This window comes from Engraulis encrasicolus, chromosome 11 (genome assembly GCF_034702125.1).
Source record: "Engraulis encrasicolus isolate BLACKSEA-1 chromosome 11, IST_EnEncr_1.0, whole genome shotgun sequence".
Classification (NCBI taxonomy): Eukaryota; Metazoa; Chordata; class Actinopteri; order Clupeiformes; family Engraulidae; genus Engraulis; species Engraulis encrasicolus.
Window position 1 is genome coordinate 5,244,400 of NC_085867.1, and position 17,946 is coordinate 5,262,345.

At 42.7% G+C, this 17,946-nt stretch overlaps 1 protein-coding gene across 1 annotated transcript in view; it reads left to right on the forward strand.

Moving 5' to 3' along the window:
* Positions 1 to 15,128: 15,128 nt before the first annotated feature.
* LOC134457832 (matrix metalloproteinase-17-like) overlaps positions 15,129 to 17,946 on the forward strand; it is an 80,595-nt gene continuing 77,777 nt past the window's right edge. The window contains exon 1 of the mRNA XM_063209800.1: positions 15,129 to 15,242. Coding sequence (XP_063065870.1) covers positions 15,159 to 15,242 — 84 coding nt within the window. The 5' untranslated portion in view covers positions 15,129 to 15,158. The remainder of the gene's footprint in view (positions 15,243 to 17,946) is intronic.

Sequence of the window (17,946 nt, forward strand, 5' to 3'; positions counted from 1 at the left end):
TCAGTTGAAACATGAAATCTTAGCCTATTTTTCCGAGGCATATCTACAGCTGGCTGTCGGGTTTTTTTGCTACCTAAACGTGGCGCTGGCTGGCTGTCAGATGTATGACAACTAAAAGTTCTAAACTCAACATTGTATTAGAGAGGTTGATTGTGAGCATATTTTGTACCCTAATATGTAGACTGTGTGTAGGGCTCTAGCCGACACCCAGGCATCTTCAAAATCTTTTGTGTGTCTTATAGGCGCTCAAGAGCCTGTCGCGTGCCTTCTCCCTCCCCACCGCCCATATGAAAAAGTCTTATTAAAAACGCATATGGATTATATCTGTTCCATAAGAATATTATAAGGGTCATACAAGGCACAAACCCACATATACAAATCTAACTATTTTTTTATTCATTTTCAGTCATATATGCCATACACGATTTATGTTACTATGGGCTTATATATTTCGTATAAGTAAAAAGATTGGAAAATAGTGCTGTCAGTCATATATGCCATACACAAATGTTACTATGGACTTATATATTTCGTATAAGTAAAAAGATTGGAAAATAGTGCTGTCAGTCATATATGCCATACACGATTTATGTTACTATGGGCTTATATATTTCGTATAAGTAAAAAGATTGGAAAATAGTGCTGTCAGTCATATATGCCATACACGATTTATGTTACTATGGGCTTATATATTTCGTATAAGTAAAAAGATTGGAAAATAGTGCTGTTTTTGGATGAATGCCAATCAGATGTGTGCTGTATTTGTGCCATGTTGTTGTATATGTTACAGTAGGCCCTATGTGTATGCCATATTTAAAGGTGCACCATGCAATATTTGTTGTAGCTTATTTCCAGCTAGGGTGACCACCTGCTAATAAGTCCAAGGGGGGACAAGGGGTATGCTTCGGAGGGACAATGTGGGACAGACCCCCCCACACACACACACACACACACACACACAGACACACACACATACACACATTTGTCTTTAGGCAATATAGGCCTATATATAATCAAAGTGACAGTCAAGAAAGACAAATAAAAAATCATGAGTGAAGTTCTTCGTCAGGTTGATTTTTTTTTCCGGGAAGCTTATTTAGACTGTCTAGGCCTGTGTTATATACAAATATTACATTTAAAGTCTCATGCTTCATATGACAAATGTGCAGAATTCATATAAATATTGGTGTCAGAAACTGTTTAAGAAATGTTAAATTAAATGTAAATTAAATTAAATTAAATCAGGTTTGCATATAATTAAATGTATAAACTTTATAACATTTATATACGAATATTACATTTCAAGTTGTAAACTTCATATAAACTTAATATAGGAAGTCTGTAAAATCCAACTACGGAACATGTACGGAACATACGTGTGATGGAGTGACCATCACTAGGGTTGTGGGTGTGTTCTGACTAACATGCCAACGAGCCTGGCTCTTTGGTGTAGCGGTCAGAGCCCCGGTTTACTACCCCAGAAGGTCTGGGTTCAAGTCCCAGCTGGGCAACTCTACTCCCCTTCGCTATAAATGGTGTCAGAAGTGGGATGGTACCGTGAGGCCATCGGAAGCGTACTCATGGTGTGTGAGCCGTAATTCCATGTGAGGGACCCCCAGGATTGGTTACCCCCGTGTGAGGGACCTCAGTGATAGGTGAAGCATTGATGATGGGGCACATTGGATGGGAGAAGCATGATGGGCAGTTGCGTGAGGGACACCATGAGTGTGTGAAGCGCACGCGTGCGCTTCCCGAAGGGGAAGGCAATGTGATGGAGTGACCATCACTAGGGTTGTGGGTGTGTTCAGACTAACATGCCAACGAGCCTGGCTCTTTGGTGTAGCGGTCAGAGTCCCACACGTAAATTGAATAAGACTTCAATATGATTTTAACATAAAACGTGCATTATTTCTATAGGAATATAGTAGTTTTCTCATATGTGATGCGATCTGGGAAAACCCGTCGGATGTCGCGCTGGCTTTTTCTCAGGAAACAGCGAAAATAGGTCGAGAACCAATGTTTTCCTGAAATCGGTTTCTCATTAAATTATTGTTGTTTAACATCTTGTCTATCATCTCTGAAAATATTTGGTCTGAAATCGCTGTTTTAATGTGTTAAAATAAAGATTGAAATGGCCCGATGTGTGGTGAGAAGGGAGGCAGCCGTGAGCAGTCTACCTGCGCAGCCAACGTGCTGACTACGCTTGTAGCGCAGGGGCGCGCGAGGTTGAGGGAAAAACATCAGCGCTTGTAGACTTGAAGACTCAGAATTTACACATGTGTAGGCCTATTCACTGACTCATTGTCAGCGCATCTGAACAATTGAAAACGCCTTCTGTCTCAATGAAGCAGAGTTTTCCCTCAAGTTATAGGTCCAAAAAAAGAAGGAACAGTGAATACAAACAGGCGACACCTCTCCGTGGATCGGAGGCCGTCGAGCCCTGTGATTATCAACTCCAGTCTCATGTGCCTCTTGCAGTTTATCACTACAACTGCGATTAGGCTACTAAACGGCACTGGAATGTAAATTTCATTTTTTGATTGGATAGCTCACATGCAAACCTTAAACTAAAGCGCCCGTGTGATTTATCTATTAGGAAAAGTTTAATTTACTGCGCTGTGTCCTACTTGTTGTCATAACAAACGGTGCTGAATTGAAAGATGTAGATGTGGTCAAGACAGGGCTTGTTAGGTTTCTGTAATTTAAAGAAGCCTCATAGGATCATCTCAGATATGGAAGATTAAAATGCTTTTATTTAGAACCGTGCCCAATGAATGTGTTCAGTTAACAAGTCTTCAGCAGTCCGTTTCCAGAGTCAGTCTGAGATACTCGGTGAGGTTTAACCAAGTTCATGTCAGTCATTTACCGCGACTCACCGGACAGTATAGAAGAGCGCGATGAAAAACGTTTCTCCTCTCTATTTTTTGTGCTGCCTGCTGCAGAGGGTCAAAAGTGGTCTTGTAGGCATAGGCTTCTATTCCGAGGCAGCGCATATCGAAAAGATTCATTCTTTTGCCGCGGTGGTATCTTTGTCATAATACGCTGTGCTGAATTGAGTGTCGTGAATTTGGCCATAACTGGCTCCCTAACACTGTAGAAGCGTCACTGGATCATCTCACGTGTTGAAAAAAAATTATAGGCTACCTATGCATTTATGTCTTGCCTAACTAATGAGTTCAGTAAAGACATCTTCAACAGTCAATTTTCAAAGTCAAACTGAGATGCACCGGTGACTTTCACCCCAGTCTTTCAAATCACCTAAGTCCTTTCATGCGATGCGCGAGCTAGTGAAGAAGAAAAGCGCGGAGAAAACCTTTTCTCTTCTGTTATGTCTGTGCTGCCTGCGGCAGAGGGTAAAAAACAAAGCGGTCTTCACCGCCCTGTGTAGCCTACTACAAGTAGCCTGTTCCGAGGCATGATGTATGTTTGCTTTTTTGCGTCCAGCTGGTGTTTTGGAATCGCGCAAAACCATGTTTTACCTCCGAGCAGAGAGCTCATTGCACTTTTCCGAGACACCTGAAAAGCTTTTGCTGATATTTTCGCTTTATACCCTAAACAGTGAAATGGCTGGTCCGACTCCAATAGGCCTACACGTCATTCGTTTCTTTACCCGATGGAATGCTTTAGTAACCTATTTAAAAATGGCAAAAGTTGGGCAGTAAATTACGAATAGGCTACATGACTACTAACTGGACAGAGGACCCAGTGAAGCATTCCCTTTTCTCTTTTTTGAGGCTACATGACTATACATGACGAATCAATGAATAGACAATTTAATTTGAAATTATTCTATACACACAGGCCAGTAGGCTATGTAGCCAATAGACGACCCACAGTTAGCCAGCATTTTGGGTGTCTCTGGGAGACCAAACAAAAAAAAACAGGCCTATAGTGAAAAGTAATGAAATTACATTCGTTAGCCAGCAGTTTGGGGTCTGGGAGACAAAAAAAAAAAACATGGAAGACCCCATAGGCCTATAGTGAAAAGTAATGAAATTACATTCATTCAGTCGATTTGAAATTAACAGGCATGTGGTAGGTAGTGTTTGATGAGTAGCCTTCTGTTATTTACTATAATAATAATAATAATAATAATAATAATAATAATAATAATAATAATAATAATAATAATAATAATATGAATATCAAAACCAAGTGCAATGTGCTAGGCCTACTCTTGGTGTGTTACATCAAACAATATTTTTTTCCAGTGTTTTGTTGTCCTCAGAAGTAGTGCCATTGGATTACAAATTTACTGAAGATAAATAAATGAGATTAATGAATTCTTTAAATTTTGCTTTCATTCAGGTATTGCTTCTGGGACTTATTTTTCAGAGTAGTGATAATCATCAGTGATTGAAAGAGCAGTAATTAAGCCTAGTGACCCTTCAAGATTAGGCCTTTTTGAAACCCTGAACTACAAGTGCGTTAAATACATAACATTTTGTTAATGCATGCTATACCAAGTTCAAGGTAAATAATTGACATTAGGCAATTTGAGAGACCCATGTAATTGCAAATCACTCCATTGGACATATCCCTTACTCTAACTAATCCAATTATGGTGTGGGACTGGGGGCGGAGCCTAGTTCTATGATGAGCTACTTCAGTTAGGGTGATGGTTAGGGGGGTGGGGCTGTGCTATGGTCATGGATGAGAGCAAAATTCAACTAGAGACAATACAGAAGGAGGAGACTAATCTTTAAGAGGTACCTTGACCAAAAAACTGTCCTGCCCGTATCTCCCACCATCAGTGAGGCATCCGGAGCATCGTATGAGGACGCTACACTGCTTCCAAAATTTATTACTGATCCAAATTCCAGATAGCTATCTGACAAAGGAAAGCTAAACTCCTACACTAAGTTCCTACATTTCAAAAACATTAGGTCTATGCTATATTATCGTTATATAAAGAAATCAAATAGTGCACAGTGGAAGACCAGAAATACATTGTGTTGATGTGGACTACAACTATTCTTACAAACTAATGAATGAAAGATGATAATGATAATTAAGCACTGAATAAAAAGCTAACTATAATGTCTCCATTAGGGATTAGAGTGTCCCAATTACTTAGAATGGCTCAAATTATGCAGTATCCCAATAACTATAATATTATTAATAATAATTACTATGATCATAATAATTATCCATAATAATGTGCTATCCATGCTGTGTTGAAACAAGGATTTTTGTTTGTTTGTTTCCTTAGTTGTTTCTTTCACTCAAACTCAAAATTAAACAAATTACGTAAATAAATCAAAGAAAAAATAGTTGCAATACCTACTCTGGCCACAATCCTCCATACTCAACCTCACATTTTCCTAAGTTGCAATACCTACTCTGGCCACAAGTGCCTTGCATAGTTGCAATACCTTCTCTGGCCACAACCGCCATGCATAGTTGCAATACCTCCTCTGGCCACAATCTCCATACCCAACCTTTAGAGTGTTTTTTCTCAGAATTCCTCCAAACGACTAAGTTGACTTTGGGTAAGTACAGTATAACATTTGATAGAGACAAGATATGAAAATAACGAAAACACCTTTGGAAAGAGCTTGAAATTGACTTTCAAATAATAACGATATCTCAAAAATGTAAAATCCCACCATGTGAAGGGTTTTCCCAGATCGCATCACATATGTTTTAGTCAATATAATATAGTATTATGCATTGTTGGCATGTCAAACTCTTATAAGAATTTATACTGCATGCAGTCATGTTATATGGCATGCGTATAAGTTCCATATAGTATTTCTTTTCGAAAAGGGGCCATAATCGACTATCATGATAGACATATATTAGAAAAAGTATAAGTGACTCTTGCAAATCTAGCACATTTTTTCTATACGATTTCATGTAAGGAACATGCATGTTTGCAGTATATGAATCATATAATTCTTTTTCATATGGGCGGAGTTGTTGCGTAGCCTACCTAGGCTACCTCACATCGCTCGTGCCCATTCTCGACGGGTCTGATGAATTTGTATGACTGACTTAAGTCTTTATTGTACAAAACTTCAATCAAAATTATGAATTATAAAGAAATCAAATGATATTGAAATATGAAATTATAATTACCAAATTATTTTCCCCTCCCTTGGAAGGGCAATATCAGCCAATGTGGGCAAAAGGGCCGTTGCTCGGGCACCGTGGGCAACTATGCTCTGCACGTGCCTGGACACTATTATTTTTCAAAGCACAAACTAGGCTACTAAGTTTGCAATGTCCATTTTGTTGCAATGAGCCTTTCCAATCCAAAATTACAGCCTGCATTAGAAAGGGGATCCCAAAAGTCTATGTTGGCTTGGATCAACTCTTGTGGGATAATCTTCTTGCATTTAGCAAACTGCTGCAGGGCAAAAGCATGACGGTTGTTCACTCTGGGCCAACACAACTGAAGAGATCAGCTCACCATCTGCATGGCTCGAGCACAGACAAGCACGCACACACACACACACACACACACACACACACACACACACACACACACACACACACACACACACACACACACACACACACACAGGGAGAGAAAGCCAGCTTACTAACTGTGACTGTGTTTCAATAGCTAGCTCTACTGTATCATAGTGTGTATTTTGTTGTGTCTTATAGTGTACTGTGGTTTTTTTGTATATTGTTTAGGGATTTTTTTTACATGTATTTCTGACATGACAGTGGAGGAGAGACAGGAAGTAAATGAGGAGAGAGAGATAGGGTCTGCAAATGATGCGGGCCGGAATTGAACCTGGTTCGCCCGGCCGTGTGGCGTGGCGTTTTGCCACATTGTGTTATCGTTTGGCTTTTTGTGTTGTGCTTTGTTGTTGTGAGTATTGTGTTAGGGGTTTTCCCTCAGCCTATAGGCCTATTTTATGTTTTTTTTATGCCCCTCCTCTTCACCAAAGAAAATCTCAAATCAAATGAAAAGGGAGTTTTTCCTCACCCCTGTTGCCACCAGCCAACTGCCGTCGTCAGTTTTTGGGGAGCAGAGCAGGACTCAGCTTCCTCAGATGGTGGTGAGCCCGCAGCTGCTTCCACTGTTATTGTGCTGGTTTGGAATTCAGGACAGGAGCCAGGACTGCCAAAGCTCACTGATCTGCATTTTAATTATGCTGAGAAGTGTTCACCATTATCATTGCAATGCATCCATGAATAAAAGAACCTTTTAGAAAGTCTGGGTCAGTTTAGTTCACGAGGCCTGTACTTTACACTCTCTCTCTCTCTCTCTCTCTGTCTCTGTCTTTCTCTGGCTTATGAAGTGGATACACGAAAAAGATCCTTCATTCAGTGAGACACTGATTGCAGGGCATCCACATCTCCAATTTACCGTGATGCATTTGTTTGAGGAGAAGTTTAAATCAATTAGGTTGGCATTAATTGCCATGATTGCCGGTGCACGTCCAAGATAAAATGGGCAATAATGGAGCTTGAAGCGTTCACAAATGGGTGGAAAATGATGCCTGGATTATGGATTGTGTCAGGTGGCAGTTTGGAATCCAAGTCAGGTCTGTACTCTGTGATAGTGCAAGAGATGGGCGAGAGAAGGCCACCTGCAGAAACAATGCCAAAAAATAGCAGGGGTGGTGGGGTGGTCTGCTCAAGTGCAGCTAAGGAAAGCATCTATAGCTTTCTCCACCTGTGTGTGTGTGTGTGTGTGTGTGTGTGTGTGTGTGTGTGTGTGTGTGTGTGTGTGTGTGTGTGTGTGTGTGTGTGTGTGTGTGTGTGTGTGTGTGTGTGTGTGTGTGTGTGTACTGCACTAATCTACCTTTGTGAGGCCACTGCTATTGGAGCACCCCAGCAAGGTGGGGTCCTTGCTCCATGTGGGGCCCAAATCCTGGACCCCACATGTTTTGGAAAAGTCTATGGGAGGGCTCCACAAAGATATTAAGGTAGGGCTGTGTGTGTGTGTGTGTGTGTGTGTGTGTGTGTGTGTGTGTGTGTGTGTGTGTGTGTGTGTGTGTGTGTGTGTGTGTGTGTGTGTGTGTGTGTGTGTGTGTGTGTGTGTGTGTGTGCGCGCGCACGCATACGTCAAGTGCCAGTGTGAGATGTAGATGGATAAGAGGTGAGGGGGGCACAGCCCAGCCCAGTCCAGTGTGGCCTGGCCCCTACAAAAACATCACTGTCAGCCCTCACACATGGGTGGGGACCAGTCTGCTGTGGCTTAGCCCATCTGACATGAAAAAGAGAGACACATCAGAAAGATAAAGCAAAGAGCAAAACTTGTTCAAGGAAGGCAGAGGTCAAAATGTGGACTGCCCTCTATCCCGCACAATGAAAAACAACCTCAAACTGTTGACACTTATAAAGGATTTTCTCTCTCTCTCTCTCTCTCTCTCTCTCTCTCTCTCTCTCTCTCTCTCTCTCTCTCTCTCTCTCTCTCTCTCTCTCTCTCTCTCTCTCGCCTGCTATGCCAGTCTTCTGTTTGACAGCTCTTTTCAGGAAGCGCTGTTTTCCAATTAGAAATGATAACTACAAAGCTATTAATCCCAAATGTGCTTTTCCTGACATCGAGGCCTAATATTAGGTGCTCTAATTGCCCTCTGTGATTTGCTCTTTGGCCCAAATCCAAATCAGAGTTTTTTGATTCTCGTGAAATATACTGCTAATTTGCCCATCATGCAATGCCTGGAGCAGACTGACTCAATAGCTAGCATAAGGTAAAGGAACAATTTGAACTTGACCGAACAAAAAACATGTATTCCACATTTCCATCTCTCTGGGCTGCTGTGTGAATAAATTGCCCAGTGTGATGGAGCCAATCAATACAATCAGTTTAGGTGCAATATTACAAATACTTTTTTCAGATTGTGCTAAAGAAATTGATTTTCTCTTTGGGGTCAGCCAGTGCCGCGGCTAGGCATAATCAGGGCCTCAAACATTTTGTCCCCAAAATTGGAGCCTCCTAAACTGAGATTGACTAAAAAGACGTATTATTATTATTACTATTACTACTGCTGAGGGGGGCCTCCTGATCAGTTAAGTTTAGACTCGTATTGTCAGCAGATCACGTACCCAAACAGCTACCACGCCCCCTCTTCAGAGCTGAACGTATACTTCTCCCAGGCTGACTTGTCCGTAATCTGAACACCCCCCCCCCCCCCCCCCCCCCCCCCCCCCCCCTTCCTGAGATGCATTACCCATGCTATGGCCTGTTACAGTAGCTAGGCCTTTGTGTCAGCAACAGACAAAATTACATGTGCACAGCAACCAAAGTAAGTAGCCTACATGTCAACTAGACATATTTCAATACTACAGGAAACAATCCGTACTGATGAGTTTTTTTGTCTTTCTATTCTTTTTTTGTATTTTTTTTTTCAGCAGAAGTGCAAGGTACAAAATGTTTTTTTTTTTCATTATTATTATTTTCTTAACAAAAAGTGTTACTTTGCAAAGAGATTGTCCCTTCAGACACGGGCATCCCCAAACCTCAATCCAAACAGACCCAATCTCAGAGATGCATCACAATCGCAGACAAAGGGGAAAAAAAGAAGATATATAGCAGGCAAACAATTTACATGAAAAGGTGAGACGGGATGAAATCAGAGCAGACAAGGTGAGGTGAGGTGAGCACATCACTCTGGAAGGAGTTAACCACAATGACAACAACAAATGAGCCATTGGAGAGGTTGACTTGATGCCACATCCATCTTTTATTTTCTTCATGTGTTTTTAGCTTCTATCAGATTTCATTATGGAACACCATTGCCATCATCACCACCGCCACCATCACCACTATCACCAGCAACAGCAGCAGTTTCAGCTGGAGGCTAATCAGTGCTGTGCCATTGCTGATAGACGGCAAACCAGGAAGCAATCGCTTTACATGCTGCCCTACTGCGATAGCTATTGGTGATTTTTTTTTTATACCTGAAGTACAGAAAATTGAAAACTGCAATGAAAAATAAGGCAGAAGCTTCCTGAGTAGTTGTTCTGGGTTTTTTGGGACAAGAAGAATTTGAGTAAAAAAGTTTACTCTATGAAAGAAATTGTCACGTTTTTCTTACTGTATACTTATTGCTTCTTGGAAGACTTTCTTCAGTGGCCTCATATGCAAAACACACTATGAACATACAAATAACTTGACTAACATGGAATCTATAAATATATAAAAAAGAAGCATAAATATTTCTCTTTTTTTAATCTCTGTTGCACATCATGCCAGCAGCACACATGAACTGGCAAACTGTACTGTACTTTGTAGATGTCCTAATGAGGGGTAGCTGTGCGCTGTGCTTAGTCTTTTACAAAGCTTTGAGCTCTACTTTTCATGTTTTCATTTGCTGATTTGATTTCACCCTTTTATGCATTCGTGAGTTTGACTTGATTTTCACCCATTTGCTGCAGTCTTCCCAATTTAGTTTTTTTTTTAAATACCAAAAAATTGTCAAAATCTGATTTTGTCCATCCAGGCTAGTTTGTTTTGTTTTGTTTGTTTTCCACAGATTTGACTGTCCTTCAACTTTGCTCCTGACTTTGTTCCTTCTTGTCATGTTCTCTAATGTAAAGACCTGAACCATGATGGAGGAGGAGAGATAGAATAATTACAGAGCGGCTAGGATTCCTGTGTGTCTGTCTAACCCAGGGGTCCCCAACCTTTTTGGGTATGAGGGCTACCAAGGGCTATCCCAGGGCTACTGTGGGCTACCCAAGGGCTATGTTAGTTCAAAATCCTCTACTGATGTCTTGATATCATTCAACACATGATTGAATGATAATTTGCTTATAGGTTACAAAGAATAAATATATCATATTTAAATTAAGAAAGGCATTAACTGTGACTAAAATCTGGTAGTCGTCACTGTTTATTAACATCCTTAATGGGCACCTCAGAAGCTCCTAGAGGGCTACCTGGCGCCCACGGGCACCATGTTGGTGACACCTGGTCTAACCTGTCCAATGGGAATGGCCATTATACATTGGTGGTCTGGACAAAGCTCAGGGTGGACTGGGGATACCACTCACTCTCATGGATCAAAACACAAACACATTCATTTATTTGTATGTTTTTCATTAGATGATTCATATTTTTATGCAGCTGAGAATCTGTCTTCGAGGGCTTTCACTCATATTCTCTATTTGCTGCTTTTTTCCTTTAGTTTAAAAGCCAAAGCCCAAGCCCAAACCTCTTGATTATGGCTTTGTTGGTTCGTCATGCTTTCTTGTCCTTGAACTCTGCTCCTGAATTTGTTCTTCCTTGTTGTGTTCTCTAATGCAAGGACATGAGCCTAAAGCCAAGACATGGAGGACTGAGAATAATTACCGCCGGGCGTCTGTCTCTCTGTGTGTAGGAGGCTCTAATATTAACCTGCCCCAATGGGAATGGCCATTATACACTGCTGGTGGTCTGGATACAGCTCAGGGTGGACTGGGGATACCCAGAGGCGATTCTATGGTCAGGTGGGGCCCCAAGCGAAAATGCAAAAGAATGAACATTTGAACCAAAATCACCACTATTGTAGTACAGTGTGGGCTGTTATTCATTATCTAGGGGCTTGGGGGCCCCAAGCGGCTGCCTGCCTTGCCTGGTGGCAAGATGCGCCTCTGGGGATACCACTCAGTCTCATGGAGCAAAACACAAACACGGCTCCTCCATATTCATGCATGTATTATGTGTGGACTAAACAGCAACAAAGAATGTACTGTACTGTTTAAAAGCAGATGAAATATTTGCCTCTTCGCCTGCCCTTGTGTTGTCCTGAAGCAGTGTTTCAGCAATTGCTTTGCCTCGGGCCTATACATAGAGATCTATTTCGAGACAGAGAGGCGCGCACACACACACACACACACACACACACACACACACACACACACACACTATTTAGTCCATTGCAAAAACGTACGGTTATACGGTGATAATACACTTTGGACTTTGCCTGCAAACTATTCTACACTTTCTGATTTATTCAGCAGTTGAGTTATTGTGCGACTTGGCTAGAAACAGGGTCTTAATTACCAGTTCCCTTATTGCCTTCCACACCAGCTGGAGATGAACAACTCTGGGCCACCATGCTGGGTCCCTTGTGGGAATCCATCTTTCTCTCTCTCTTTCTCTCTCTCTCTCTCTCTCTCTCTCTCTCTCTCTCTCTCTCTCTCTCTCTCTCTCTCTCTCTGCTTTGGAACATCAGAACCAGCTCAAGTGATTAATTTCCGACTGCTGTTTCTTTTTCTGTGTAACCATGGAAAGGCTAATAATGAATTGGTGTTGATGTTCGCCGATGTTGTTCACTTGTAAGCACTTCAGATTAGAGTAGTTGTGGTGATCTTGCTTTTGAAATGCCTTTGCCATGGCTCTGTGATGTCTTTTTCAAATGCCACTGTAACAAGAAAAATGAAACTAAAACCAGCTCAGTATTTCACAGGGCACATGCAGTCTTTTCAGTCAAAGGACTTTGCTCCTGGCATTCTATGTAATTGGGTGTCAGTTCACACCCCTGGAATACACTTGCTCATTCTATGCTGTTTGCCTTTTAAGACCAGCAATCACACAAACTTACCACACCATGCAGTGCTGGTTTGTTTAACACAAAAGCCATCATTAAATAAGCCTACTGTATACTGTATACACAAAAAATTAGCCATTAAACAACATGAAACTTTATTTGCTTACTCTTATTTAGAAGGCGAGGTGAGGTGAGACAAGGCATTTGTCAGTATACTTTCCAAGGAAAGCATCAATGTGTTTCTTTGACTTGTATTGATTAATATGATTAAATGAATTGTTTAAGTAATACATTAATTAATGTGATAATAATGCCATACCGAACGTAGTTTATTCAAATCTTAAAGTTTCTGGGCCTTTCAGATAGCTTGAAGCTGTCTGCCACACGCAAATATTTTAACATCAGTTTTGTGAGTTGCTGTTTTGCCAAAATGAGTAAGCTACAGTAAGTCTTTTCTGCTGACAAGTGAACGTGCTGCCGCAACTGAATGCGCCACAGCCCTCTAAAGCCATTTAAGTGATAAATAAGACATTTCCTGGGCAGCTGTGGCCTAGTGGCTAAGGAGATGGACTTAAGATCAGAGGGTTACAGGTTTGAATCCCACCCTTCCACTCCCTACTGCACTCCATGGCTAAGGTGTCCTTGAAAGGCACCTAACCCCTCACTGCTCCAGGGACTGTAACCAATACACTGTTATCTAAATAACTGTAATCGCTTTGGATAAGAGTGTCAGCTAAGTGTAGTAGTGTAATGTAATTTCCTGCCAATGTCTGCCATTACTCCACAGGTGGCGTTAGCATCATCGATTTGTCCTGCTCTCCCCTTGCTGAGCTCCAAGCTGTGCCACTGCCCCGCCATACTTCCGACACCAATTACACCTCACAATGGCCTGCAGCCTGCCTGCTGCCCACTTCCCTGCGCTGTGCTGTTGTTGTCCATTATCAATCTTTCCGCACCTCCACTTCCTCTTTCCACCGCCTGCTGGTAACCTGCCGCTGTTCCTTTATACTTCTCTACAGGGTTGGACTGGCCATCTGGCATAGCGGGCATTTCTTGGAGGGCCCTGCACACTCATGGCCCCCTATTTTCAGAAATGTTAAAAAAGCCCAAAGTGCCCAGGCCCTATTCCAGGCCAGCTATGCATACCACTGTTCCTTTATACTGCTGTGCCTTGTTTACTTCTCTCTCCACTACAGCTCACAGCAACTCAGCATCCTTGCCCTGTCACACCATTAGCTTATATCTTCTTCTTGATCCCTCTTTCTGGCACAAAGCCCCTGTGGTGTAACTGAAAGTGTCCAGCCAAAGGCATTAACCTTGATGTCAACACAGGCGAGAAGGGCTGAACAGCACATTTTGATGTTTATATTTGCTATAAGTTATTTGGATGTCTGCTTTTGTCTAACCATGTTTTGGTGTTATACATACCATCCAATAGGGAAGATTCTAAGCTTTTTAGCTATATATGGAACTTGTCGGTAGCCTACACTGGAACATGGCCGAGACAGTGACTCATGAATTGATAATAATAGGTCCCATTGAATAATAGGTCCCATTGAAGCAACAAATGTCAAACATCTACCATCGGAAAAGGCAGAAATGAAGCCATCCAATGGTCTCATGCAATCTCTTATAAATCAAAGAAATATCTAGCCTATAAAAATGGATTAAAAACATCTCTCCGTGTGTAGAAATACACTCAGAGACCTCTGCCAAGGAAGCTGTTTGATAAAACATTTGACGTTACACCCTAATTTTTTCAAGTCTTTTTCTGCCTTGTTTTTGTGGAGTTAGAATCTGGAATGTCAAAATTCGCCCTATTCCGCAATGGTGAAGAATCTTTTAAACATTTGCTGGATCCGCATCGTGATCCGGATCACCAAAATGTCATTACTTGTTCCTTTTATAATTTCCAACAACTCCACAAAATAGACAGACAGTCAAACCAATGCGACCGAAAACATAACCTCCTTGGCGGGGGTAATACTGTAATAAATGAGTGAAACAGACAGCTTTAATTTCAAACTGCTACACTCACAAATGCAATCTTCGTTTTTACGTGGCAGCAGAGACAGACGTGAACCAATAATTCAATAGAGTCCGCTCCCTAAAACTGGACCGCTCCTATTAACGGAACCCTCCGACCCCACCGAGCGCTCAAGTTCATCTCGCCCGTCGTGGTCTGCGGGTACAGTAAGGATAGGCTGAACTCACATCGGATAAAAGTAGGGAAGAAAATAGCGAAGAAAAACTGCGCGTTTCTTTTCTTTTTGTCATTTCACAACCGATGGACACTGGGAAGACGTTTTGTGAGAATTAGGATACCGGATAATTGGCTGATTTGTGTAACTGAAAGTAGGCTACCGGAGTGCAGAAAGGGGACTGTTCTTAAAACAAGTCTGGTGGTTTGAAAACAGTAGAAACCTAGTCCACCACTCACTCACTCAGTCACACAGTCGCCGCCTGGAAATAGCAATGTGTGGTAGCGCGTTTTTGCGCGCAACAGTAAGGTACACGTTTATTATCTGAGAGTCCTGGGCGTTTTGCACATCGGTGCACGAGAGCATTTGTGAGGGACTTGGATGAAGGGAGGCTGTTTTCCGTAAATGCCTGATCTGTCGAAGCGGAATGTTCCGATAGAGAAGGACATGGATTCTATGAGAATTTTCAATTGGAATTAACAGCGCGTGCCGTGCCGTGTGGATTATTTGTCCGGAGATGTTCGTGTTTCCGATTCTTTGGTTTATAACCCTGGCTCGCGCGGCGCCTTCTCTAACGGCGGAGCAGATGGACATGGGGGTGGTAAGAATCGTTAAGCTTTTCCCCACATCATTTCTCATGCCTTCCTACCTGCTGTTGCCACACTGGCAATAGGTTAACATTTTCAATGTGGGTTCTGTAACTCGGGGCAGTGAAAGTTTGTTATATCACAGCTGGTACAACAATGTGTTTCATTAAGCATCATACGCGCGTTCCAAATGTTTTCGAAGTTGCTGCGTGTTTTTGCTGAGGGAATTTGTAATTCATCTTTAGGCTACATCGCATTATTTCCCTATGCGTGTGTGCTTCGAATGATCGTCAGTTGATACTGCATGTCAGTGGTCATTCCTGCTATAGACCTTAAACCCCTTTAGTTGGACAGCTTTACCTGACCGACATGAACCACATGCACCAGTCCGGAGCTGGCTGGCATGACTTTACTGTAGCCATGGGCACCGTCCTCCTACCGTGTCGCCGCCTTTGAAAGACATAATCCCACCCCTGCATATTACACCACACCACCGTGAAGACTGTCTGACGCGGTCACGGAGGAACTCTTTGAACTCACCACAAGTGTGATGCTCATGGTATGTGAAAGCTACGAGATAACGTTGTCTGTTCGTTGGACTAATTGACTAAATAAATTCTGGAGACATGTTTGTGGGCTTTTGGTTATTGGAGTGATGAGGAATTTAATCAAAGATGGATGGACAAGTTTGCTGAACAAATCATGAAGATGTTGGCTTTGTGTCTAGAGGTCTTTTATGGCTGATTTTGGAATGGATTTTCTCTCTGTCACTGAAAAACTCGGGCTAATAATTCTAAAAGTTTATGGAACCATGCAAAATGAGCAGTCACACATTGATGGCCTGAAAGAAATTGTCCTCGTCTGTCCTAAATGACCAGATCTGTGTCTGCCCTCCACTCATTGTGAAACTACATCACAGATAGGTGAATGGCTTACTCATCTCTCTCTCTCTCTCTCTCTCTCTCTCTCTCTCTCTCTCTCTCTCTCTCTCTCTCTCTCTCTCTCTCTCTCTCTCTCCCTCTGAGAATGAGGGATGGTTGTTAACTGGTGGTTTGAAGGGGGATGCCAAAGACATGTTAAATTAGGGATGGGAGACAGAGGGGATGACTCTATGCCGGGTATGTGGAGGGGAGCATAGCCAGTATTTAACCCAATCAACATGCATCACTTCACTCTGAAACGAATTCTCTCTCTCTCTCTCTCTCTCTCTCTCTCTCTCTCTCTCTCTCTCTCTCTCTCTCTCTCTCTCTCTCTCTCTCTCTCTCTCTCTCTCTCTCTCTGTCTCTGTCTCTGTGTTCACACATTCGTAAACTCTCTGTCCCCCAGACATATTTGGCTGTACCTCCCTAATAGCCTAAAAAGTCAGATAGGCTCCCAAAAATGGGACAGGGGCATATCACTATCCCCTTGTCTGGGCCCTCCAACCATCCCCTCCACTAACACAGACATACACACGCACACACCACACACACACACGCACATATCCTGGAACGTATTAACAGCTCCATGCTCCCTTACGCAGATTATAGTCTCCCCACTACGACTGGGTAGAAGGTGGTGGCTGTCCCCATCTGGACTGGGTATGGAGATGGCTAGTTTCCCCTTCAGGGTATGGGTTGGTTTTAGGGTGGTGGTGGGCAGTGGGGGATGATAAGAGAGAGAGAAAGAGGCCAATAGAGGGAAGCCACCCAGGCCATTAGGGAGGCAGACGGGGATCTAGGTGGGGCACCATGGCACCAGCTGCTCCATCAGGAAGCTCCAAAGGGTGTGTGTGTGTGTGTGTGTGTGTGTGTGTGTGTGTGTGTGTGTGTGTGTGTGTGTGTGTGTGTGTGTGTGTGTGTGTGTGTGTGTGTGTGTGTGTGTGTGTGTGTGTGTGTGTCTGCTGAGGGAGAGTCCCCAATATGACATCATCACTAAATTGCGTAAAAAAATGAAAATAAAACGTTAATACATGGACTCAAACACCATTTCAGAGATTTTTTTTTTCAAATGGTAGGGCTATCTTGAGTGCTTTAAGTACTTATTAATCATCAGTGGAAGTTAACCTGAACCACCACCTTCAACCACGCATGCATGATAGCACAAATGGAAGACAAAGCCCAGGTGTGTGTGTGTGTGCGTGCGTGCGTGCGTGCGTGCATGCGTGCGTGCGTGCGTGCGTGCGTGTTGTGTGTGTGTGTTTTGAGGTGGGGATTAAGTCTGGATGTGTAGAGAGGAAGTGTGTGTCCTTGGACCAAAACAGAGGAGAGTGTATTGTTGTTTCTCCAGGTCAGATGTTAAGATGCAGGGAGCAGCTGTACTGTGGGTTTGGGGCACACCTCTGTCTACTCCGCTGTGGTAAGCTGTTCTGTGTGTACAGTATGTTTGTGTGTGTGTGTGTGTGTGTGTGTGTGTGTGTGTGTGTGTGTGTGTGTGTGTGTGTGTGTGTGTGTGTGTGTGTGTGTGTGTGTGTGTGTATGGGCACGCACGCATGTAGTCGTACGTGCGTGTGGGTGTTCGCGTGTGACCTCGAACACCCCCAACAGTTATCAGAAACATCAGCCAATCAGCATCTATAAACCCTCATGGGCACACACACACACCCACGCACGCACGCACGCACGCACGCACGCACACACACACACACACACACACACACGCACACACACACACACACACACGCACCACACAGGCACTCAGCTTTTTAAGCTCTTTCTTTCAATAAGTGCCTCATATATT